Raw genomic sequence first — 26362 nt, forward strand, 5'->3', positions numbered from 1 at the left:
CCTCGTGGGAGCACGAGGTAACACCAATACAATCATCGATGTAGCAGAGGAAAAGGTGGGGGGTGGTGCCAGTGTAGCTGCGGAAGATGGACTGTTCCACATATCTGATGAAGAGGCAGGTATAGCTGGGGTCCATGCGGGTGCCCATGGCTACTCCTTTGATTTGGAGGAAGTGGGAGGATTGGAAGGAGAAGTTGTTAAGAGTGAGGACCAGTTCAGTCAGTCAAAGGAGGGTATTAGTGGGAGGGTACTGGTTGGGTTGGTGGGAAAGGAAGAAGTGGAGGGCTTGGAGGCCTTCGTGATGGGGGATGGAGGGGTATAGCAACTGGATGTCCATGGTGAAGATAAGGCGTTGGGGGCCGGAGAAGCAAAAATCATGTAGGAGGTGGAGGGCTTGGGTGGTGTCCCAAATGTAAGTGGGGAGTTCTTGGACTAAGGGGGACAGGACCGTGTCGAGGTATGCAGAGATGAGTTCAGTGGGGCAGGAGCAGGCTGAGACAATGGGTCGGCCGGGGCAGTCACGTTTGTAGATTTTGGGCAGGAGGTAGAAACGGGCGGTGTGGGGTTGTGGGACTATGAGGTTGGAGGCGGTGGATGGGAGACCTCCTGAGGTGATGAGGTTATGGATGGTCTAGGAGATGATGGTTTGGTGGTGGGAAGTGGTGGGGTCATGGTCAAGGGGGAAGGAGGAGGAGGTATCTGTGAGCTGGCGTTTAGCCTCAGCAGTGTAAAGATCAGTGCGCCAAACTACCACTGCGCTTCCCCAAACTCACCATCAAACCGGCAAAAACGCCACCCCCACTTTGAGACAGTGGGAGATGAGCCATTGTTTCTGCTGTCTGTATTGGCTGGAAATGTGCAGAACATACTGCCTATTATGGTGGTGCAGGCAGAGGAGAAGATGAATAATTGATAAAAACAATTAGATCAGTTCTGAGGGAAATAAAATTGCAGAGTTTGGGGTACGTATGGGGAATGAGAATGTGAGATTCTGCTGCACAGAGCCAGCTTGGATTTGATGGGTCTCTCTCTGTGCTGTCATGCATTTTATTTGGACCTACTTAACTTGCTCTGGTCACCGATTAAATTGTCATTGAGGTAAATCTGCTCAGTGTTCCGACACAGACTAATACAGGCTGTCCCTCCACAGCAGGAGATAATGTTTACTGTTTTATACTGGGTTCGAGGGTGGGGAAGGGGAGGGGGGTGTAACGGTGTGTATAACAGTCTGCCAGCATTTAACTGAAATGGCAAAACACCAGTGCAGCCACACTAGGGACCGACTCTGGAAATGTGGGGAATGCCAGAAGGGAATTCTTTACCCATCCCACCTGGAAAGTGGCCAAACCAGTCAGACTGGGGAGAAGCTGTTCACCTTCTCTGTGTGTGGGTGTGTGTGTATGTGTGTGGGAGGGGAGGTGGGGGGTGGGAAGGGATTCACTCAGGCATCCATCCTGCTGAGACACCAGTCAATTTACTCATAACCACAAGTTGAAGGATTTGTTTTCTCTTGTTCACACCAAGTAATGAACAATGGTTTTGGCAGTTCATAAAGTTTTGCAGAGTGAGAACTTAGTTTTGGAAATGTTCACAACATCGTTGAACATGCAGATTCACACTGGGTAGAGACTTTTATTTTCCTTTATTCATTGCAAGAGTTGGATGTTGATGGGCTATTGACATCCATCTCGGAACCATGTATTCTGGGCTTTGTTTCTGATGCCTTGTTATCTAACGGGGATAAAAACAGTTTCAATTAGCTTTCTGTTAAATGCATGGCAATCAAGTCAATCCCATAACTCTCAGGCAGATTAGTTTCTTTTGAAGGGCTCTCCATCTCCCCAACCTCCTCTATCCTCACCCCCAACAGTACAATAATCTCACAGAGTCTCTTTGTGACTCTGAATGAGACAATCTGATCAGCTGCTTCGTTCCATACTCCTATGTCGGGTTGGATCTTAAACTCCCCTTGCTGCAGTTGTGATCCTGCATCATTGTACAGAGTTGCTCGTATTTCATGTCTTGGCCTTTCAGTGTTCATGATACTGCATGTAGCTTCTTGGGTATGGGGCCGACAGTGTAAGATTTTAGCTCTTTCCTTCCACCAACAGCAGTAAAATTATACTCCAACAAAACTTACAGTAAAAGCAGCATGAATACCTAAAAATGAAGTGTCAACCTGATGAAGTTCCCAAAGAGGACTACTTGTGTTCCAAACAGCATAAGCAGCAAGTGATAGACAGAGTGAAGCAATCCGGGAAACAACAGAATAGATCGAAGATCTGCAGTCCAGCCATGGACTGTTGTCAATGAAGTCAGAGCATAGCTGGAGTTCTGAGAACAGTTCTCTTCAAGATATTAACCAACAAGAATGTCAGACTGGATTAATCATCATAAAACTCAAGTCCTTTTGATATTCATATATTTACAATCAATGTTCAATTGACCAAATGTAGCTGAAGGTAAAGATAATCTTCAAGTGACTGTAACAGTGAATCTGAAATTAATTTAGGATTAGTTAACAAATAAACACATGGTAGGATATCCCAGCCTCATGGAGTGCACATCCAGTTCCATGTGGGAAATCCAAGACACGTCTTGTGTGAGCGACAACCACAAGAACACGGAGGTGACACGGGAAATGTCAGGAACACTCGTTTGACCACAGCTAAAGTACTGCACACATTTCTGATCCCCACATTCCAGGGTTGATGTGATCACACCAGAGAGGAGATTGATCAGAATGTTTCTCCGATTAGAAATTTCTGCTCTGAGGAAAAGTTGGATAGACTGGGGATGATTTCTGAGGAGGATGAGCTGAGATTTAATTGAAGTGATAAAATGCTGAAGAATCTAGATCGAGTGGATAGGGAGGAGCTATTCATTAACAGAGAGGTCAGAAACTGAAGGTTTTAGATTGAAACTAATTCTCAGAAAGAAGGGGAGACTTCATTTCACTCGGAGATGGTGAGGAGCAGGAACTCACTGATGGGGTGGCAGAGGCAGTAACCAGCATCACATTAGGACAAAAGGTTATGGATGTAACTGAGATGCTGGAACATGCAGGGCTGCGGACTAAAGTCTGCAGAATGGGATCAATGTGATTTATTTGACATTTCTCCAGCATATTAAACTCAAGTTGAATTTGAGAATTTATGAGCATCATCAGACTTGATATCCAAATGTCGGAATAAATTTATCAGAAAGTTACAGCACAGATCGCGACCACTTGGCCCATCCTGTATGTGTTGGTTGTAATAGAACTATCCAGGCTTTACAGCATTGACAGCAACAATTTCAGACTGTGAACTCTGCCCTCTACGTTCTTATTATCTGTTTTACAATGTATTTCTTTGACAGCTGCACACGTTGTTTTCTAGCTTCAATCTCAGCCTGAACTCTGTTCCCTGTGGCCTTGAGGGACTACCATTTCTGCTGTTTAATCTCTCCTGCCTTCCCCTGTGTGACAGACTGTCTGTTTGTCCTTGTCTCACCCCCACCTTGCTCACAATCTGTTAAATGTCTGATAGTTCCCAGACCTCTGTGACTTCACTGTGTTCCCTGGGTCAATGGCACGAGTTTTGAATTCTCTTCCTCCAGAGATAATTGGAAATCTTTCGGGTTGCAGTTTGCCCCAGATTTTATTTTTAAAAACAGAGCATTTGTATCAGAGTCAAATATTCGTGAGAATTCATCCACAATTCTGAGCATTTGGATGTAATCTGTGACCCTCCCACAGATGTGCAGGTTTGCTCTATTGGCTGTGCTAACATGGCCTGTAGTGTGCAGGTTTAGCAGGTTGGGTTAGCCATGGTAAATGAGAGGTTATGGAGGGAGGGTGGGAGAGCAGTTCATTGCAGGCTTGATGGACCGAATAACCTCTTTCTGCACCTACGAGATTCTGTGATTCTAACTAGTTGTGATTGTCGTCACGTTTTCCTCATGCCAGGTTCATTCAGTTCAGGTACACACGCTGCCTTTGTGTTTCTGTGGGTGCTCACTCAATCCTTTCCTTCTGTTTTACAGCAATTTCACACTGTACATGAGGGTGAGAATGAATTTTTAAATACAAATACTCCAATCGAAACTCGCACAGGTCAAGAACTGTTTCTGCTGCTGGCATCACTCACAAGGAACAGGAAAATAAAGGTTCAGTCACAAATCTTATAGGAACACAGAGGTTATAATCACCAGGAAAGTCTAAACAGCTTAAAACTTAAGAGGAGGCTGAGAGACAACCTGGTACAAGTAGGAAGCTTTGTGCCTGTGTTTTCAGAGATTTGTGGTTGAAATCATTGGGATGGAAGCATGTTTTATTGCCCCAGGTCATCAAAGGTGCTATCTAAATGTGCATCTTTCTTTCTGTCTTTCTGTCTGAGTTAACAATCAGATGGGTTGGTCAGTGTCTGAGTGTTTTCCCTCTTCATGTCACTGGGTCTCGGAAACTGTGTTAATTCTGACCTTTACCAGCCTACATGTGAATCCAGACTCTGAATCATGGGGTTGACCCTGGACCATCTTCTGGGCAGTCAGAATGGATGACAAATGCTGCCCCAGGAAGTGATGCCATGATCCCATGAACAAACAAAATAAATCCAATCGCTGTGGTTATTTGTGAACTCGCCGGTGTTTCATCAAGCTGGATATCTGAGTGAATTGCTTCCCACACTCAGAGCAGGTGAATGGTCTAACCCAATGTATATTCGCTGGAGTGCAGTGAGGCTGGATGGTGTCCTGAACCCAGCCCCACAGCGAAAGCAACTTAATGGTCTCGCACTGGTCTCCTGTGATCGGAGAGATGATATTCACCATCCCGAGGGATACTGGGTAAAGATACCTCCAAAAGGGATCTATTGAGAGTAGACCAGGAGAAACTGCTCTCTTTCATGAAAGAATCAATAATGAGGAGGCACCGATGTCAAGGGATTGACAAAAGAAGCACATGTAACACGATACAAAGTGTTTTCATGCAGAGAACGTTTATGGTCAGGAATGCACTGCCAAAGAGTACAATGGGAGCCAGGTATAATGAAGAGAATAGAATTGAACAGAACAGTTATTGGAAGAGGACGAATAGGAAAGTTTATGGGGTAAAGGTAGAAGAATAGCATTCGGTGAGGTGATCCTTTGGAGAGCTGATGAGCCAATCAGCGTTTGTGCAGTAACAATTCTGTGGACATTTAATTCTGAGCCCTCTAAGAAAATATCAGGGCAGGGTTTGTAAAGAGGTCAGATTGAATGAAGGTCTTGGTGAACAAAAGCGAGACACAGATACAGAGAGGTTTCAGGATAGATTGAATCAAATGTTACCAATTTGCACGGCAACCAACATTACAGCAGTTATAAATGGGATTCAATAAGAGAGTGGAATTAGCGCAGCAAATAAATCTTGAACATTTATGCAGCTAAAGGGGATGCTGTGTAAAGACACCGCAGTTAGTGCTTATTTCATTCAAGACATATCAGCCAGGGTGCACATCGTCCTATATCTATCCTATTGAGCTCTTGAAGAATTTTGTTCATTTCAAGTGTTTCATATTTCAGTCCTCCAGAGAAGACAGCTTCATGTCCTCAATCTCTCCTGACAGGACAAAGCTGCTAATAGAATTCAATTCACTGGGGAATGTTACTGACTGCTTCATGGATTGGAATTGGCAACTAAGACTGTAAGGTTATTGTATAAACTATCTTCAATTGTATTGCCAGATTGCCAGACACATGTGGGGCTTTCCGAAAAATAACTTAACTTACGGGCATTGAGTGTCAGAGCGCCTACTGTTGTGTGGGCATCCTGTTTAGATACAATCTATTGATAATTGTTAGAATCAACTTATACAGACTCCATAGAAGTGGTCAGAGCATTATAACGGTCATCGAAGCTGGTAACACATTTCCCATGGGTTAGAAGTCGTATATGATAGAGTAGGAACGAGTTTGGCTAGTAAGGTCCAGTTATTCAAAATCATTCTAATTTACTTTCAGAAACAAGTGAGAGAAAGCCACATTATTGCATTAGTCCAAATTTAGAATTTCAGGAGAACTAAAGGGAGAGTTGGTGTTGGGAGCTGTAGTTACGAAGGAGATAAATTTGTTTTACAGAGAGAGTTCACAGATGGGAAACTCAGCTTTAACATCACATTTAACGCACCCAATTCCGCAGGTCCCGAACATTATACATAATACGGAAGGGGAAAGCAGTATTCCCAGCCCAGAGAAACCATTCGTGTTGTGCATGTGGATGAGGATTTAACTGGTCATGTGATCTGGGAAGACACCACTATGACGGGACCAGGGTGAGGTTGTGTAAACGTGGGGACTGTGGGAAGGAATTCACTTACCCCTCCCAGTGGGACACTCACTGACACAGTCACACTGGGAAGAGGCTGGTCACCTGCCCCATGTACAGGAAGGGATTTACTCACTCTTGCAATCTGCTGAGGCACCAGAGAGGGCACAGAGGATTTAGACTCTTCACCTGCTCCATGTGTTAGAAAGGATTCATTCAAATCTCTCTCCTGCAGAGACATCAGTGCGTTCCCACCGGGGAGAGGCCATTCACCTGCTCCACGTGTGGGAAAGGATTCACCCAGTCTTCTGATCTGCTGAGACCCCAGTGAGCCAACTCTGGGGAAAGGCCATTCAGATGCTCAGTGTGTATCAGTGATTCATCCCTCCTGCTGATACACCAGAGGGTTCACACTGGGTAGGAGTTGTTTACCTCTGTGTGACAAGGGATTTGCTGCATCTTCAACATGACTGAGAGACCAGTGAGTGCACACAGGGAAGTGGTCATCCCTCTGCTCCGTGTGGGGTAGAGTACACACATCACTGCAGGACTTTGATTCTTCAGTTACTGTTAATCAGAGTCAGGACCGGACCTTGTACACGATGACACTGTTCGAATATTCATGTTGTTGTTGGTGTTAACCACATTAACTGGGCTGGAGTTGACTGAATTTATATAGCCACTTTCTGAACCTCAGGATGTCTCTCTGAGCACAAGGCTACACAAACAGCAATGTGACAATGAGCAGGGATCATCTAGTTTGATTTATATTGGGATTGAAGCATCTCTGCTTCAAAGCACCAAGTACAAGGTCAGAGACCAGCCTTGGTCAACGGCCTGTGTGGAGTTTCCACATTCTCCCCATGATAGTGTGAGTCCTCTGGTTTCCTCCCACAGTCAATAGATGTGCAGGTTATGTGGATCAGTCGTGCTACATTGCCCATGGTGTCCAGGAATGTGCAGACTAGGTGGATCAGCCATACGAAATGCAGTGTTACAGGGATGGAGTGCAGTGGGTGGGATGTTCTTCAGATGGTCGGTGGGATTTGATGGGCCAATGCTCTCCTTCCACACTGTAGGGATTTTATTCTATGATTGAGGATAAACGCTACACAGCAGGGTGTCCCTGGAGAAGGAGCATGTGGTGTGTATCAATGCTCTCAATGCCTTTAGACAGAGGTGGGCACCGCACAGGATACGTGCTTTATCTCTGTCGCTGCCCCCTCCCTACAACTCTACCTTGATTTAGTCCCTTCTCACTTTGTCACTTGTAATGGTTTGCTTTGCCTGTAAGGGGTCTTGTTTGGAAATATTCAATTGGTTACACGGGTGACTTACTGCTGGTAACAAAAAGGAAAATGGCGAAATGATGATGTTGATGGTGGGAAGGTTGCACAGCTGTGTGAGATAACATTTCTGGGTCAGAGGAATGGGGGGAAAAAGAACGCTTCACAGCTCACAGAACGAGAACTGAAAAGCAGTTAAATCAAATCAAAGGTTCAGACAGGGAGGGAATATTTCCCTGGAGTTTGAGCAACTGGGAAGTGATGGTGTCCGGGAATAGACAGGATTTTGTTTTACAGGGCATTTGAAATTTTAAAAACTGTTATATTCAGATCGTTTCGATTCTTTTACTTTTATTCTGGGATAAACTTGAACACAAGGTTTGCAAATTTATTTTTTTTTAATGTAAAAGACAAATATTAAATAAAATCCATCAAACCTTCCCTCACTGAAAACTGATGTGGAGGTGCAATCTCCAGGAGAATCCCTGCCCTGCCTACTTCTTCCTACTCGGGCTCCATGGCTATATACATACCTGGGAGATAGCAAGAAGCAGCTATTCGGCTTTTCAATCCTGCTCCACCAACCAATGGGAACCAGCTGACCATCCATCACCTGTTCCTGCTGTGTCCCAATCCCCTTAGATATAGTTCTTCGAGGTAAATTCATTGAAGTCCTCCTTTGGCTTCACCACCTTTTGTTTCAGTGACGTGTTACTCTGTGGGTGTAGACAGGGGCTATGTGATGGTGCTGCCTCCTGGAGGATGTATTCAGCGTCCCTCATCATCCTGCAGGAACATCAACTGGGGTTCAGCAACTAGAGAGAGAACCCATTTCCAGGATATGGGCATCACTGGCTCAGCCAGCATTTATACCCTATCTCTAGCTACCCTTTAGAAGATGGTAGTGAGCTGCTGTCTTGAACCATTCACAGTCCATTTGGTGCAGAGACCAACAATGCTGGGAGGGACAGTGTTCAGGATTTTGGCCGAGTGAGTCTCTATCTTTGGTTCTTCAAACGCTGGTTAACTTAATCACGATCTGCACATAATTTTGAGATTTCAGTCTGCAAATCCTCACCATCTAGCACCCTGTATAAATGAATATGTACAGATTAGAAATTCAGAACAGACAATTCTAGTTTCTCTGGAATATCTTTTTCCACTTTCTTCGCCCAATACTGTAACCCTCCTGCCCACTTACTATCTCCCACCATTCTGACTCCACTACCCCCTAAAATGCACCCTCCTTCTGTTTATCAGCAACTCCCTTCTCATGGAGTTGCTGATAAACAGATCCATGCCACCCCTTCCCGTCCCTGGTGAGACTCTGCACCCTTTCTGGGTTCACTTCCTTTCCCTTCAGTTGCTGCAAGTCAATAATGTAACAGCAGAATGAAACAAAAGGAAACAGAAAGGGAGGTGGCAGATCCTGGACAGAAGAGGAACCTTCCGGCTGGGAGAATGGGTCAGATCCTTCCTCGTTTCCCATTGGTCGATTCCCAGCATTACAACAAGTTGGGGATGGAACTTGGTTCCACGTGGGTGTGATGGCACATTGACCCCTCCTCCCCCCCCCCAACCGATCAATACTATAAGTAGATGCGTCCCTTCTCCAGCCAGTCAGTGTGAAATGCTTTCCGCTAGTTACCCAAAACAAATGCTCCAAAACACGCCCACATTCCGTACATGTACAGTGCCGGGTTTCCCTACACATGTGTGGTCCCTGCCTCAGGGATTGTGGGAGTTGTTGTCCCCATGAAGCCTCTGGAAAGTGAATGAAAATTGTGGGCTGGAGGGTGTTGGATCCCCATTCAGACACACAGGACATGTGGGCTGTCACTGGGTTTTACTGAGACATCTGCTTAGACAACCCGAGTTCTGACGTAAGGAATATACATTCAGCCAATTGCGGGGTGGGGAGGTTAATAAGGGGCAGCAAATTTTAAGAGAGATGGCTCAGTGGCTAGCACTGCTGCCTCAGAGCGTCAGAGAGCCGGGTTTGATTCCAGTCTTAGGCGACTGTGTGGAGTTTACACATTCTCCCTCTGTCTACGTGGGTTTCCTCTGGGTGCTCCGGTTTCTTTCCACAGTCCAAAGATGTGCAGGTTTGCTGGATTGGCCATGCTAAATTGTCCACGCATGTGCCAGTTAGACAATTAACAACAGGAAATGCAGGGTTACAGGGAATGGATGGGTCTAAATGGGATGCTCACTATAGGGTTGGTGTGGACTCGATGGATGAACACCCTGTTTCTGCACTATAGGGACTCTATTCTATTCTCATGAAGAAGAATGTACCTATCTCAATGTGTTCTGAATCTGTGGAATTCCCTATTCAAAATGCAGTGGATGCCAGGACAATGAGCAAACTTAATGAAGAGATACAGATGTTGAATTTGCAATGAGTTGAAGGGTGAGAGAGAGCAGGTGGGAAAATCCAGCTGAGACCGAGGTGAGCTCAATCATCATCGTATTAAATGGTGGAGCTGGTTCGAAGGGCTGCATTGACTCTCCTGTACCCAGTGCTTATCTTCTTACAGTAATAACTGGAAAGCTGAACCCAAAACTCACCACCTTCAGAAAATGCAGGATACTCAGGTGGATTAGCGTTCCAAACTTAGATAGTGAGGAAGCGAGTAGGAGATAATCATTTTGCAATTTTAAACTGAGGGGAGACAGTGATTTATGGTGTTAGACTGTGTAGGACATTCACAGCGTCCAGAATAGTCTATCCTATACTGTACTACAAAGCCAAGGTCTTTGACAATGAAACCCAAAACACCGCCTCCCCACGCAATCTGATAAAAGACTTGAGAAGTCTGGTTGAATTTAGAACACAAATGGAAAGCGGGAAGATTAAATCCAATCCCAATATCCTGTGCTTAAACAAAGGAGATGACAATGGGATGAGGCAGGAGTTGGCTAATGCAGACTGGAAGCAAAGACTTTACAGTGGGACAGTTGACCGACAGTGGAGGAATATCAAAGCAATTTTTCAAAGTGCTCAGTAAAAACATATATCAGTGAAAAGGAAGGACTGTCGGAAAAGGAGTAATCTGCCATGGGTGGCTAAGGAAATAATGGAGTCTGTCAAATTGAAATTGAAGGCATACAAATTGGTAAAGACCAAGGAGAAACCAGGAGATTAGAAAAACTTCAAAGATTAACAGAAAGCTTGATGGGATTCGGGATAAAATGTAATGAGTAGCTATCTCCAGGGCCAGAATAGCAGTTTACACTGCTGGAGGGGAACCTATTGTGTGGGGAACATATGGCCTCTGTAATTGTTGAAGCACTTAACTGTTACCATAGGGACAATCATGATCAAGTTACAAATCACAGCACACTCCAAAAACTTGTATTTCCAAATAAACCTGTTGGACTATAACCTGGTGTTGTGTGGTTTTTAACTTTGTCCATCCCACCCCAACCCCGGCTCCTCCACATCAGAATCCTGATAGACAGCCCCACTGAAACTTAAGCGCCTGTCAGGCACTTGAGGGAGCCAAAGGGGCGTGGGGGGAGGGGTGTGTGGTTTAACCACAAAGTGCTGAACTGAACTAGACTTTTTAACTGCTGTTGCCATGGAGATAGTCCTGAGAGACAGTCTCTATTCAAAGTCACAAACCACAAAGGTAGAAAAATGGGAGGCGTACACTGGACAGACGGGGAGTTACCTGATGTTGTCTGAAGGCATTTTGCACGTAACTACCATGTCTCATCAATAAAGACTCAAAAAGAAGACCTCTCAGAGTTCTGTGCCCAGTTATTCCTACCCAGCAGGGTTCAGGAATATGAGTACACAGCAGTCAGACTTCACAGTGGAGGATACGAAGACCATGCCAGTAATTGATAAGGAGACTGAGGAAGGTGAGGACCTATAAATAACCGTTATCATGAAAGAGTTAGAGCTGGGTAAGCTAATGGAGCTAAAGGTAGACAAGTCACTTTGCCCTGATAGAATACATCCCAAGATACCAAGAGAGTTAGGGGGAGAAATAGCAAATGCACTTAGTCATAGAATCCTACAGCAGAGACAGGCCCTTTGGCCCAAACTGGCCCATGCCGATCAGAATGTCCATCCACGCTAACCCCATTTCCCTGCACTTGGCTCATCTGCTTCTGAAACTTTCCTATCCATGTATTTGTCCAAATGCCCTTTAGATGTTGTTAACAGACCCGCCTCAACCACTTCCACTGGCAGTTCATTCCATATACATACCACCCTCTATGTAGAACAGTTGCCCCTCAGCTTCCCTTTTAGTCTTTCTCCTCTAACCTTAAACTGATACCCTCCAGTCCTTATTCCCTGGGAAAAAGACTGAGTGCATTCACCTTACCCATGCCTCTCATGATCTTATACACTTCTTTAATATATTCCCCCTCGGTTTCCTCTGCTCTAAACAAAAAAGTCCTCGCTTGTCCAACCTCTCCCTATAACTCAGACCCCTGAGACCTGGCATTATTCTTGTAAATTTCTTCTGCACCTTTCCAGTTGAATAACTGAAACCTACACTGCATCCATCACATTTCCAGTGTTTCCCCACGGTGCTGGAACCAACGTGACAACGCCAATGGATTACAATCCATGATCGATAATTCACTCCGTTACAACAATCCCATTTTCATAGCTTTTTCCATGATGCAGGAATCCTTTTGTCTTTCTGGTTTCATGGTAAATTGCCCTCATACAAAACCAATCTGTGGCTTAACTGTTCCTGGGAAACGTGCCATGATTTTTTAGACTTTCAAAAACCAATGAAATCTCTCTCTACAGTCATCACACTAACATGGACTTTGCTGTCTCAGTACTTTTCCAGTCACACTGACATTTGAGATATTCGTCCACGGGCAGAATGCACACCTTTCGTTCCAGATGAAAAGGCCAATGATATCCAGATCGGCACGGATCCAGTAACTATCAAAACTGAACATGAAATTCAATTTGAATTTCTCAACTGCAAATCCCCCCTTTCAGTACTCTACAACGGAGAAAACAGAAAGTGCTGGAGATCCTCAGCAGGTCTGGCAGCATCTGAAATGGTGACAGATGTAGGAAACATTGCAGCCTTGAAGAAGTGTTTAGATGATCACACCAGGCACGTGTGCTTGATGACCAATATGGAGAAGATGGGGCCATTGAGTTCAACAGTTTTATACCAGAGACTCTGACCCCATTTTATTCCGTGTTTCTCTAAGATTCCCTCTTGTGGGAAGCACTGCTGAATGTAAATGATGTGTGACCTTCCTAGTGAGAGGATTCGAGTACCGGAGCAGGGATTCCTTTCTGGAAGGGCCTTGGTGAGACCACACCTGGAGTACTCCGTGTACCTTTGTTCCCCTTTCCCAAGGAGACCTATCCTGGTTATTGAGAGAGAGTAAAGGAGGGTCACCAGTCTGAGTCCTGGGATGTGGAGGGCTGCAGATGCTGGAAGTCAGAGTTTATACAATGTTGATCTGGGGAAATGCAGCAGGTCAGGCAGCATCAGAGGAGCAGGAAAGTTGATGTTTTGGTCAGGACAGTTTGTCAGTCCGGATGAATAGTCCTGACCCAAAACATCAACTTTCCAGCCCCATCGTATTCATGCTGGTCATCAAGCGCCTATTTATTCTAGTCCCACGTTCTGGCACTCAGTGTGTAACCGATATTGTAGTGCTTGGTGTGATCATCTTAACACTTCTTCAAGGCTGCAATGTTTCCAGCATCTGTCACCATTTCAGATGCTGACAGACTTGCTGAGGACGTCCAGCAATTTATGTTCTTATTGCAGATTTCCACCATTTTGCTGAAGCACATAGAGTCATAGATATGTATACAGCTCCATATTTTGTTGACTCACATTTCTGAGATGGCAGGACTGATGGCTGAAGAGGGACTCAATCCTCGTTTAATCCTCCTTCTCTTTGGCTTTCTGAGCTGCTGACTACATCACTAATATTCTACCTCCCATTCCCTGACCTGAATCTGACCCATCTAAGCCAACACTTTAGTTCCCCAACCCCCTGCCAGACTAGTTAAAACCTCACCAATGGAACTGCAAAAGCCCCCATCAGATTTGTCTCAGCTCTGCCCAGGGGTAACTGGTCAGGCTGGTATAGGTCCCACCTAATCCGAAACAGTCCCGGTGCCTGAAGAATCTAAACCTTTCTCTGGTACACCATTTCCCCAGCCACACATCCAGCTGATCTACCCTCTTATTCCTGCTCTCAGTAGCACATGGCACTGAGAGTAAGTCTGACCTTATTACATTTCAGGAGCTACATTTTAATGCATCTCTGCTCTCCCTATATCTAGCTTTCAGGTCCTCATCCCTCTGTTTAGTGATGTTGTTGGTATCTGTGTGTTCCACCACCATGGGCTGTTTAATCTCCAGCTCCAGAAAGTCCTGCAGCCACTCCATGATATCGCGGATCCTAGCTTTATGGAGGTAACATACCATCCTGGATTCACGTCTATGGTCACAGCAGTGCCCGCCCTAACCCTGAGCATTGAATCCCCTGTCACTATAGCCGCGTTTCCTCTCTTTCCTCCAACTCTGTGCAGCGGAGCTCTTTGTGGTGGCATGACCCTAGCTGGTGCTGATTTCCCGAGAGGCCACCCCACCCATTCCCGCCCTTACAGAATCCCAAGCGGGATACAGTATCTGTATGAGAAGGGGATGACCACTGGGGACCCCTGCACTCCTTTCCTGAGCCTTTTACTTGATCTGATGGTCACCCATTCCCTTTCTGCCTGTGTAGCCCTCACCTGCAGTGTGACTAACTCACTAAACGTGCTGTCCATAACATTCTCAGTATTGCTCCACAGTGAGTCCACTCACAGCTCCAGGTCCGAAAAGCAGTTTCCCAGTAACTGCAGATAGACACACTTGCAGCACACAGAGCCGTCAGGCACACTGGAAGCGTCCCTTATTTCCCACATTGTACAAGAGGACCACACCACAGGTCTGAGGTCTCCTATCACAACATCTCTCTACATTCATCTCGTTACTCCCATTAAGAAAATTTAAACGCGTGAGCAACCTTCCTTCACTTCAAACATGTACATTATAATAAAAAAACTCTTTACTTCAGCAGATATGTCATACTTTAAAACCTTAAATACTCCGCAGGTATCACTGACAAATTGGCTGTTCCCATTGGGACCACGTGAATTACTGAATGGCCTGAACTAAACCTGAGTTTCAGCTTCACCTTCGCCCAGTCTCACCTCCCTCTGTTTACATCCAACTCCAAAACACTCTCATTGAGCCAAGAAGCACTCTCAGTACAGCCTTGTCATCTTCATTGCCTTCTCACATCTACACTGCCCTCAGCCTCCTGTACTGTTCCAATGCATCTCAATGGGAGCTCAGGAACAGCATCTCATCTTTCAATTCAGCCCTTTGTAACCCCAGAGTCAAAATGGACTTCAGCAGTTTCTGGATGAACAGACAGTTGTCAGAATCTGGAACGTTCCACCTGAAATGGTGCTGGAATTTGAGTCCACAAGGAATTTCAATGAGAAGCTTGCAGGAAATTGGAAGTAGGGAGTTTACAGGTTAACATCATGAAGTGGGTGACTGGGACTAAATCTGGCATTTGGATAAATCTGTGCTCTCTCTCAGGCCAATACCTCCTTCCACAGCTGCAGGGCCCAGAATTGAACACATATCCAAAGGGTGATCTGACCATGAACTTGAACATCTTTCTGATTTTTGCTTGACAAAACTATTGGTGATATTTTCCCAGACTGAACAAACCTTTCTCGTTCCACAGTTAAATGCCAATGATATTCAGATCCTGATGACTCCGCTGACTGTAGAAACTTGTTTTTGAGATCCCAGTCTCAATTATTCTCAATTAATATGAATTCGCAAAACAAAGCTCACAGTCAGTGCAAGATGAATAGTGAAGGCGAATACTTCTCTTGGTATGTGTTTGATATGTAAACGCTCATCTTCAAATCGCCCCCCTAAAAGAGGATACGTGCATGCGCCTTGCTGTACCTTGCCCCAAATATAGATGGCGGCCATAACCCAGGTCCTCTCACTGCCTGAGGCCCACAGCTGTTTTCCCCTTTGCTGCAAACATGGGACCAAGATTTTCTAATTCAGATTAACGACCTGCACAGAGTGCAACTAAACCCTCCCAGTCCACACTGATACATTTCATCCGGTTTCTGCTGCCACTGTCTCCTTTCCGGCTCCTGCACACACCAACGGTCATCACGGGTTCCGTGACCCTTCCTCGGAACCAGTGACAGCTGGGAAAAGTAGAATCCCTACAGCGTGGAAACGGGCTCTTCAGCCCAACAATTCCACACCCACCCTCCGAAGTTCATCCCACCCAGACCCATACCCCTCCCTATTACTCTCTATTTCCCCGGACTAATGCACATCCCTGAACACTACGGGAAATTTAGCTGGGCCAATTCACTAAACCTGCCCATCTTTAGACGATCGGAGATAGGGGTTAAAGAGGAAATAATAGGTGGGGACAGAGCGCAAAGAGAGATAGGAACAATTGGAAAGACAAAGGAGTGAATAACGATCTGGTGGGAGGGTGGAAAGCTGTTAGTGGAGGAGATAGGAACCTGGTAGCATCTGAGTGGCGGTGGTGGAAATGGTGACTGATGAGTTACATTGTGGCTGCAAAAAGGTCCCGGAGCTTCAAGTTGCCTGTCACTTTAACACACAAGACTGTTCCCTGTCCAACATCTCTGTCTCATGCTTACTGCGGTGTTCCAGTGAAGCTTGATACAAGCTGGCAGAACACTCCAGAGCATACTATATGGTCTCCTATTTCAAGGACTGCAATTTCCCCTCCCGTGAATCTCCTCCACTTCCCACACCACTGCCCTTGAACCCCACCCTTCCAACCCCAACAAGGATGGGATCCCCCCACTCCTCACCTTCCACCCAGATACAACACATCATCCTCTGCCATTTCCACCACCTACAATCAGACCCCACCATCAGAGATATGTTTCCCTCCCCTCCCCTTTCAGCATTCCACAGAGACCATTCCCTCTGTGACTTCCTGATTAGGTCCATGCTCCCCACCAACCCATCCTCCACTCCCAGCACCTTCGATTGCCACTGCAAGACGTGTAAAACCTGTGCCCACACCTCCCCCTCACCTCCATCCAAGGCACCAAAGGATCCTCCCACATCCAGCAGAGATTTCCCTGCCCACCCAAACACCTCAACTATTATGTCCTTTGCTCTCAATGTGGTCTCCTCTACACTGGGGAGTCAGGACGCCAACTTGTGGAATATTTCAGGGAATATTTCTGGGGCACATGCACCAACCAACCCCACCGCCTTGTGGCCGACCACTTCAGCTACATCCCCTCTGCCGCCACGCTGCCAAGGACATGCAAGTCCTGGGTGTCCTCCACCCCCAAATCCAAGCCACCCCACGCCTGGAGGAAGAACACCTCATCTTCCACCTTGGAACCTTTCAACCACACGGCATCAAGGTTTCCTCATCTCCTCTCCCCCACCTTATCACAGATTCAACCCTCCAACTCGGCACTGGCCTCCTGAACTGTCCCACCTGTCCATCTTCCTTCACAATTATCCATTCCACCCTCTCACCACTACGCCCCATCTACATCTACCTAGTCTCTTCCTAGCTCCCTTCGCCCCCAACTCCAAACACCCTCCCTATTTATCTCTCAGCCCTCTTCCCCCAACTCCCACATTTCTGATGAAGTGCTTACATGCCCAATATGTCAATTCTCCTGCTCCTTGGATGCTGCCTGACCTGCTGTGCTTTTCCAGCGCCACACTTTAACACAAGCTGGAAGAACAACACCTCATCTCCCAGTCGGGGACCCTACAATCCTCTGGCTTCAACATCAAATTCAATAATTTTAGGTCCTGAACTCTCCCACATCCTAGTGTCTTTGCCCCTTACCCCACACACCAGGCCTTTTTATTACATAGCCTGGCATTACACATTACCTATGGTTAGCCACTAACAGTCCCCATAAACAGCTATTCACCCTCCCGCTGTCAGATCGTTATCCACTTCTTTGTCCAACTGCTCCTATCTCTCTCTTTGGACTCTATTCCCCCCCTATCATTTACTCCTTAACCCCTACCTTCTGCATAAAAACCAACATTTTTTTCTCAGTAACATCAGTTCCTGAGGATGTCACCGAATACAAAATGCGAACCGATTTCACTTCACAGATGCTGCCAGATCTGCTGAGCTTTTCCAGTACTTTCAGTTGTTGTGTGTGATTTACAGCATCCACAGTTCTTTCAATTTACCCGGAGTATCTAATTCAGCTCTAGCAGACTGAAACAGTGTTTATCAACCCTCCCAGTCCACACTAACTCCATCTCTTTCCCAGTCTCTGCTGTCTCTCCCACTCCCTTCACACTCACTGAGTCTCCCCTCACAGTGACACTCTGCCTGCAAAGTTGATGGTCATGTGTTGGCCTGCTGGACCCACCCCTCATTCACTCCCATTGGCTGGAGGATCATGCCAACTCTCCGATTGGTCTGAAGCTGTGTCAATCAGCCAGGCCCCATTGTGACCTGAGTGGTGGGATCCTCCCAGGTGCATCAGAGGCTGAAGGGTGACCTCATAGAGGTTTATAAAATCAGGAGGGGCATGGGTAGGATAAATAGACAAGGTTGTTTCCCTGGGGTGGTGAGTCCAGAATGAGAGAGCATAGGTTTAACATGAGACGGGAAGAATTTAAAATGGATCAGAGGGGCAATTTATTTCCCACCGAGGTTGGTGCGTGTATGGAATCTTCTGTCGGGAAGTGGAGGATGTTGGTACAATTATACCATTTGGCATCTTGATGGGTATATGAATAGGAAGGGTGCAGAGTGATATGTGCCAAGTGTTGGCAAATGGGTCTAGATTAGGTTGGGATATCTGGTCAGCATGGACCAGTTTAACCAAAGGGTGTATTTTCATGCTGTACATCTCTACAGCTCTGCCCTGTGATGAGCTTCATCATTCACAGTGAATGAGGCAGTATCACAGAGCACAGGGGCTGGGAGCTATTCAGCCCATTGGGGCTGTACTCTCCCCCTCTGGAGATGGTAACAGTCAGTTCCAACTCACCTCCCATTTGGACATAGCCTTCCAAATCCTTCCTTAAAAAGTTAAATTTCAAATTTGTTTTGACAATAGCTACTGAATCTGCATTCAGCTGTCTTTCAAACTGTTCCAGATGCTCAGAACTTAGTGAGTAAAATAATCTTCACATTTTTAACCTGCATAATTTGCCAGTTACCTGAAAGTAGTTACTAAAAATTGTGACGTTAACAATTTCTCACTCTGTCTCTCTATAAATGAAATATCCTGGAAACAAATCAACTCCTGGTCGAAATCACTGCTTAACCTTCCCAGCTCCAAGGAGAATTGTCTGACCTTCTGCTAACTCTCCATAAAAGAGAAACCTATCTTAATTTTAATTTATTAGTGTCGTAGAGATGTACAACACAGAAACAAACGCTTCAGTCCAAATTGTCCATGCCGACCAGATATCCTAAATCAATCTCGTCCCATATGCCAGCACTTGGCCCATAGCCTTCTAAACCTTTCCCAATCACATATCCAATGAGATGCGTTTTAAATGTTGTAACTGTACCAGCCTCCACACTTTCTCTGGCAGCTTATTCCATGCACGTATCACGTTCAGCTTGAAACTTTGCCCCGAATATCCCTTTTCAATCTTTTCCCTCACGCCTGTGCTTTCTAGTTTTGGACTCACCTAAACAGGAATAAGACCCTAACTGTTTACCTTATCCATGCCCCTCACGATTTTATCAACCTCTATGGTCACCCCTCAGCATCCGATTCTCCAGTGAAAACAGCCTCAGTCTATTCAGTCTCTCCCTATAGCTCAATCCCTCAACCCTGGCAACATCTTTGCACATCTTTTCTGAATCCTTTCAAGTTTCACAATATCATTCCGATAGTGGGGAGACCAGGACTTGAAGCAGAATTCCAGAAGTGACTGAATCAATGTCCTGTACAGCCGCAAAATGACGTCACAACTCCTGTACTCAATGCACTGACCGATAAAGGCAAGAATACTAAACACCTTCTTCACTACCCTGCCTATCTATGATTCCACTTTCAAGGAACTATGAACCTGCACTCCAAGATCTCTTAGTTCAGCAACACTGCCCAGGACCTTCCCATTAAGTGTAGAAGTCCGGCTCTGATTTGCTTTTCCAAAATGCAGAACCTCACATTTATCAAAATTAAACTTCATCTGCCACTCCTCAGCCCATTTGATCGGAGTCTCATTGTACTCTGAGGTAACTTTACTGTCCACTGCACCTCAAATTTTGGTGTCTATTGTAAACCTACTAACCATAGCTCCTATATTCACATGGAAATCATTGATATAAATGACAAAAAGCAGTGGACCCAGCACCCAGCCTGACAGCATTTTGCTCACCAAAGGCTTCCAGTCCTAAAAGTACCCTCCACCAAGACACTGACTGCTCAGCAAGGTTAGACCTCATGGAATACAGGGAGAACTAGCCAATTGGGATCCAGAACTCGCTCAAAGGCAGAAGACAGAGGGTGGTGGTGGAGGGTTGTTTTTCAGACTGGAGGCCTGTGACCAGTGGAGTGCCACAAGGGTCGGTGCTGGATCCACTACTTTTCGTCATTTATATGAATGACTTGGATGTGAACATAGCAGGCATAGTTAGTGAGATGACACCAAAGTTGGAGGTGTAGTGGACAGTGAAAACAATTACCTCAGAGTACAACGGGATCTTGATCAGATGAGTGAATGGGCTGAGGAGTGGCATTTGGGGAAATCAAATCTTAGCAGAACTTATACACTTAATGGTAAGGTCCTGAGGAGTGTTACTGAACAAAGAGACCTTGGAGTGCGGGTTCATAGCTCCTTGAAAGTGTAGCCACAGGTAGATAGGATAGTGAAGGCAGCATATGGTTAGAACATTAAGTACAGGAGTTGGGAGGTCATGTTGTGGATGTACAGGGCATTGGTGAGGCCACTATTGGAATATTGCGTACAAATCTGGTCTCCTTCCTATCGGAAGGATGTTGTGAAACTTGAAAGGGTTCAGAAAAGATTTACAAGAAAGTTACCAGGATTGGAGGATTTGAGCTCAGCTGGGGGTTGAATAGATTTTGAATAGACTGGGGCTATTTTCCCTGGAGCGTCGGAAGCTGAGAGGTGAGCTTATAGAGGTATATAAAATGAGGGGCATGGATAGGATAAATAGACAAAGTCTCTTCCCTGGGGTGGTGGATCCCAGCACTAGAGGGCATAGGTTTAGGGTGAGAGGGGAAAGACTTTAAAGAGACTTGTGGGGCAACGTTTTCACAGAGGGTGGTACGTGTATGGAATGAGTTGCCAGAGGAAGTGGAGGAGGTTGGACGAATGCAACATTTATAAGGCATCTTGATGGGTATATGAATAGGAAGGATATGAGCCGGGTGCAGGCAGGTGGGACTACATTGCGTTGGGATATCTGGTCAGCATGTACTGGTTGGACCGAAGGGTCTCTGCTTCTGTGTTGTACATCTATGACTCTTTGATCTTCCAAACAATTTTGTATCCAAATAGCTAGTTCCGCCTGTATTCTATGGTGTTGAACTTGCTAACCAGCCTGTTATGTGGAACCTTGTGTCTTTCTCAAGTCCAAGTTAATGACTTCCATGCACAAAGCCATGCTGACTCTCCCTAATCTTTTCTTGCCTTTCCAATGACATGCAAATTCTGTCCCTGAGAATCCCTTCCAACAACTTGCCTGCCACTGACTTCAGGCTCACCGGTCTATAGTTCCCTGGCTTTTCCTTACTACCTTTCTCAAATAATGATTTGGAGATGCCAGTGTTGGACTGGGGTGTACAAAGTTAGAAATCACACAACACCAGGTTATAGTCCAAACGGTTTAATTGGAAGCACACTTCCAAATAAACCTGTTTGACTATAACCTGGTGTGTGATTTTTAACTTTCTCAAATAATGGCACCCATCTTCCAGCACCTTGTCTGTGGCAATTGATGATACAAATATCTCAGCGAGGGGCCCAGCAATCACTTCCCTGGCTTCCCACAAAGTTCTGGGATACACCTGCTCAGATTCCTGGGATTCATCCACCTTTCTGCTTTTTAAGACATCCAGTACCTCCTCCACTGTAATATGAACAATTGCCAAATTATCACTATTTATTTCTCCAAACTCTCTAGCTTCCATATCATTTTTCAGTAAAAACTGATGTGAAATACTTACAGAATCTCTCCCACCGCCTGCGGTTCCATAGACAGCCTTACTGATTTTTGAGGGTTGCTATTCTCTGCCTGGTTACTCTTTTGTCCAGCCATCCCTTTCCCTGGAAATAACCTCCCGCAAACAAATTTTGCAAGTTCTTACCTTGTGCCATCGAAATTGTCCAATTTAGAAGGCTACCTATTATATCTGGTCTATTATTTTCTGTAACTATTTTAAAGCTAGTAGAATTATCAGAGAATCCAGACAGCGTGGAAGCGGGCCATTCAGCCCATCACATCCACACTGAACATCCGAGCCTTCTACCCTACCCCTATAACGTTGCAATTCCAATCAGCAATCCACCTGGCCAGCACATCCCTGAACACTATGGGCAATTCAGCCTGGATAACCCACCCATCCTACACATCTTTGGACTGTGGGAGGAAACCAGAGCAACCAGACGAAACCCAAGCAGACAACCACAACAAGGTGATCATCCCTTTCTTATTTCCCAATTCTATCCAAGTAACTTCACTGGAAATACTCCCAATATCCTCCCTGAGCACAACCATAAAGGTATCCCTAATCCAAAACGCCATTCTGCCTCCTCTCGTCCCCCTTTCTATCCTTCCCATTGCACCCTAGAACATTAAGCTGCCAGTCCTATCCATCACTGAGCCACGTTTCTGTAATATCCATTATATCCCAGTCCCATGTTCAAAACCATATCCTCAGCTCATCTGCCTTCCCTGACGGGCCTTTTGCACTGAAATAAATGCAGTGAAACTGCTCTGTCCCACCTCGTTCTGTGCCTTGCCCTTGCCTGCCTTGACTGTCTAACTTCTCAACTGTACCAGCCTCAGACATACCTCTTCTCTCACTATCTCTTTAGGTTTACCCCCCACTCCCTCACTGGTTTAATGCCTCCTGAGTAGCACTAGCAAATCTCCCTGCCTGGATATTAGACACCTTCCAATTCAGGTACAATCCATCCTTCTTATGCACGTCAATTATACCCCAGCAGAGATTCCAATGATCCAAACATGGCAATCCTTCTCCCCTGCACCAGATCCTTAGCCACACATTCATCTGCTCTATCCTGCTGTTCCTACTCTCACTAGCATGCGGCACAAAGAGTAATCCAGATATTACTACCCACGAAGACCTACTTTTTATCCTCCTGGATAATTTGCTATATTCTCTCGTCAGAACCTCATCCTTTCCTCTTCCGATGTCATTGGTACTAATGTATAATGAGCTCCCACTGATCATACTCCCTTTTGAGAATACTCTGCTCCCTCTCCGAGACATCCTTGTCCCTGACACCAGGGAGGTACCACCCATTCTGATGTCTCACTGTCAGCTGCAGAAACGGCAGTCTGTGCCCTATACCAGAGAATCCCCTATCACCATCGATCACCAGGAACCTCATATACCTCACATTACATTGGAGCCAGTCTCTGTACCAGTACCTTGCTTGTCAGTGCGATATGCCCCTGAGAGGGTGACCTCCGACGCTTTCCGAAACAATGTACTTGTTTGAGATCAATCAGCCGGGCCCCATTGTGAGGTGAGCGGTGGGATCCTCTCTCTCTCTGCCCTGGGATGAGCTTCATCATTCACAGTGAATGGGGCAGTATCACAGAGCACAGGGGCTGGGGCTATTCAGCCCATTGGGACTGTACTCTCTCCCTCTGGAGATGCTGCAAATCTGTCCCAACTCCCCTCTCACTTGCCCAAAGCCCACTAAGTCCTTCCTTAAAAAGTAAAATTATAAATCTGTTTGAGAACACCTGCTGAATCTGTGTCCAGCTGCCGTTCAGCCTATTCCAGGTGCGCAGAACTTACTGAGTGAAATAATGTTCCCATTTTCACTCTGCATTATTTGCCAGTTACCTGAAAGTAGTTACGAAAAATTGTGATCGTGCTAACAATTCCTCTCTCTCTGCAAATTAATTGTTTGGAAACAAATCTGCACCTGGTCCAAATCACTGCTTAACCGTCTCAGCTCCAAGGACAATTATCTGTGCTTCTGCTAGGTCTCCACAAAATTATTAGTGTCATAGAGATGGACAGCACAGAAACAGACCTTCGGTCCAATTCGTTCATGCCGACTCGGAATCCTAAACTACTGGAGTCCCATTTGCCAGCTATTGGGCCCTATCCCTCAAAACCCATCCCATTCATGGAAGCCTTTCAAATGTTGTTATTGTATCAGTCTCCACTACTTCATCTGGCAGCTCATTCCACACACACACCACACTCAGCTTGAAAACGTTGCCCCTTAGATCCCTTTTAAATCTTTGCCCTCTCAACTTAAGCCCATGTGCTCTTGTTTTGGACCCACCTCACCTGGGGGGGAAAGACCCTGGCTGTTCACCGTATCCATGCCCCTCATGATTTATAAATCTCCATAAAGTCACCTCTGTCTTTGACTCTTCAGGGAAAATAGCCCCAGTCTCTCCTTGTAGCCCAAATCCTTCAACCCTGGCAATGTTTTTGCAAATCTTGTCTGACTCCTTTCAAATTTCATAACATCCTTCCCAGAACAGGGATATTCGAACTGAAAGCAGAATTCCTGAAATGGCTTAATCAATGTCCTGTGAAGCCACAATATGACGTCCCAGCTTCCGTATTCAATGCATTGATTAATAAATATAAGCATACCATACACCACCTTCACTAGTCTGCCTACCTGCGACTCTACTTTCAAGGAACAATGAACCTGAACTCCAAGGTCTCTTTGTTCAGCAACACTCTCCAGGACTTTACCATTAAGTGCATAAGTCCTGTCCTGATTTGCCTTTCCAAAATACAACAGCTCACATATCTAAATTGAACTCAGTCTGCCATTTTCCGTTCCAATGGCCCATCTGATCAAGATCCTGTTGTATTCTGAACTAACTTTCTACACTGCCCATTACCCCTCCAATTTTGGTGTCTTCTGACCATATCTCATATATTCACATCCAAGTCATTTATTGAAGGCCCCAATATCCATTGCTGCAGCACACTGCTGCTCACAGGCCTCCAGTCCACAAAACAACCCTACATCACCACCCTCTGCCTCCTACCTTCAAGCCAGTTTTGTATCCAAATGGCTTGTTCTCCCAGCATTCCATGTTATCTAACCCTGCTAACCAGTCTGCTTTGTGGAACCTTGTTCAATGCCCATGGAGACAACGTTCACAGGCTGCCATCATCAATCATCTTTGTCACTTCTTCAAGAAACAAAACACACTCAAGTTAGTGAGACCCGATTTTGCACAAACAAAGCCACTTTAACTCTCCCTCATCATTTCCAAATACACGTATATCCTGTCCCTCAGAATCCCTTCCAACAACTTGCCTGCCACTGACTTCAGGCTCACTGTTCTCTTGTTCCATGGCCTCTCGTTACCACCTTTTTAAAAATAATGGCACCTCACCTGTCGCTATCAATGATACAAATATCTCAGGAGAGGCCCAACAATCTTAAAGGAGGACAGAGGGGGTTAGGGAGGATACTCCAGAGGTTTGTGTCCTTGGCAGCTCTAATTGTGGAGTGATATAGGTTGGGAATAGCTGTCAACGGAGACAGTTAGTGGTTAATCGTGGGTAGTGTGTAATGGCAGGCAATGTGATAACAATGTGTGTGAGTTAAGGTTGGAGGGGTGGGGTTCAAGGGCAGTGGTGTGGGAAGTAGAGGAGATACACTGGAGGGCATTGGGGTTGACCACGAGAGGGGAAATTGCAGTCCTTGAAATATGGTCCATTTGGTATGTTCTGGAGTGTTCTGCCAGCTTGCATCAAGCTTCACTGGAACACTACAGTAAGCATGAGACAGATGTTGGCCAGGAAACACGCTCGTGTGTTAAAGTGGCAGGCAACCGGGAGCTCAGGGTCTTTTTTGGCCTGAGAGGGAGCACAGAATGATCCAAATTGCACTTCATTTCTTTGTAGGAACTGTCAGATTTAGTCCCAATCACCCAATTCATAATGTTAACCTGTAAACTCCTTATGGACTCAAATCCTAGCACCTTTTCAGGTGGAATGTTCCAGATTCTGATAACTCTGTTCATTGAGAAAAATGATCCCTTTTAAATCTTTTCCCTCTCATCTTAAGCCTGTGTCCTCTAGTTCTGAACCCACAGAACCCAGGAAAAAGTCCCTGACTGCTCACCTTATCCAGGTCCATCATGATTTTATAAACATTTATAAGGTCACCTCTCAGTCTCTAACTCTCCAGGAAAAATAGTCCCAGCCTATTCAGCATTTCCCAATAGCTCAACCCGTCCAACCCTGGCAAAGTCCTTGCCAACCTTTTCTGAAACCTTTGAAGTTTCACAACATCATTCCGAGAACAGGGAGATTGGAACTGAAAACAGAATCCCAGAAGAGCATTAATCAATGTCCTGTACAACCACAATATGACGTTACAACAGCTGCATTCAATGCATTGACTAATAACGGGGAGTGTACCAAACACTGCATTCACTACCCCGCCTACCTGTGACTCGACTGCCAAGGAACTATGAACCTGCACTCCAACGTCTCTTTGTTCAGCAACACTCCCCAGGACTTTACCATTAAGTG

The 26362-nt window shown here is 45.7% G+C and overlaps 1 protein-coding gene across 10 annotated transcripts in view; it reads right to left on the minus strand.

Moving 5' to 3' along the window:
• Positions 1 to 1582: 1582 nt before the first annotated feature.
• LOC148138007 (uncharacterized) overlaps positions 1583 to 26362 on the minus strand; it is a 50092-nt gene continuing 25312 nt past the window's right edge. For 2 of the 10 annotated variants that reach the window (XR_015754083.1, XM_087981980.1), the window contains one exon: positions 1583 to 1731. Coding sequence is in view for 2 of the 10 variants with exons in the window: in XM_087981980.1 (XP_087838106.1) it covers positions 1633 to 1731 (99 nt within the window). In the remaining 8 variants the exon portion in view is untranslated. Of the gene's footprint in view, positions 1732 to 7841; positions 8662 to 26362 lie in introns of those variants that run through there. The other 8 variants (XR_015754086.1, XR_015754085.1, XR_015754080.1 and 5 more) reach the window with 6 other exon arrangements.

The sequence above is a fragment of the Chiloscyllium plagiosum genome, unplaced genomic scaffold (assembly GCF_037043375.1).
Source record: "Chiloscyllium plagiosum isolate Xiang-an unplaced genomic scaffold, Cpla_swu_hap1 HiC_scaffold_42, whole genome shotgun sequence".
NCBI lineage: Eukaryota > Metazoa > Chordata > Chondrichthyes > Orectolobiformes > Hemiscylliidae > Chiloscyllium > Chiloscyllium plagiosum.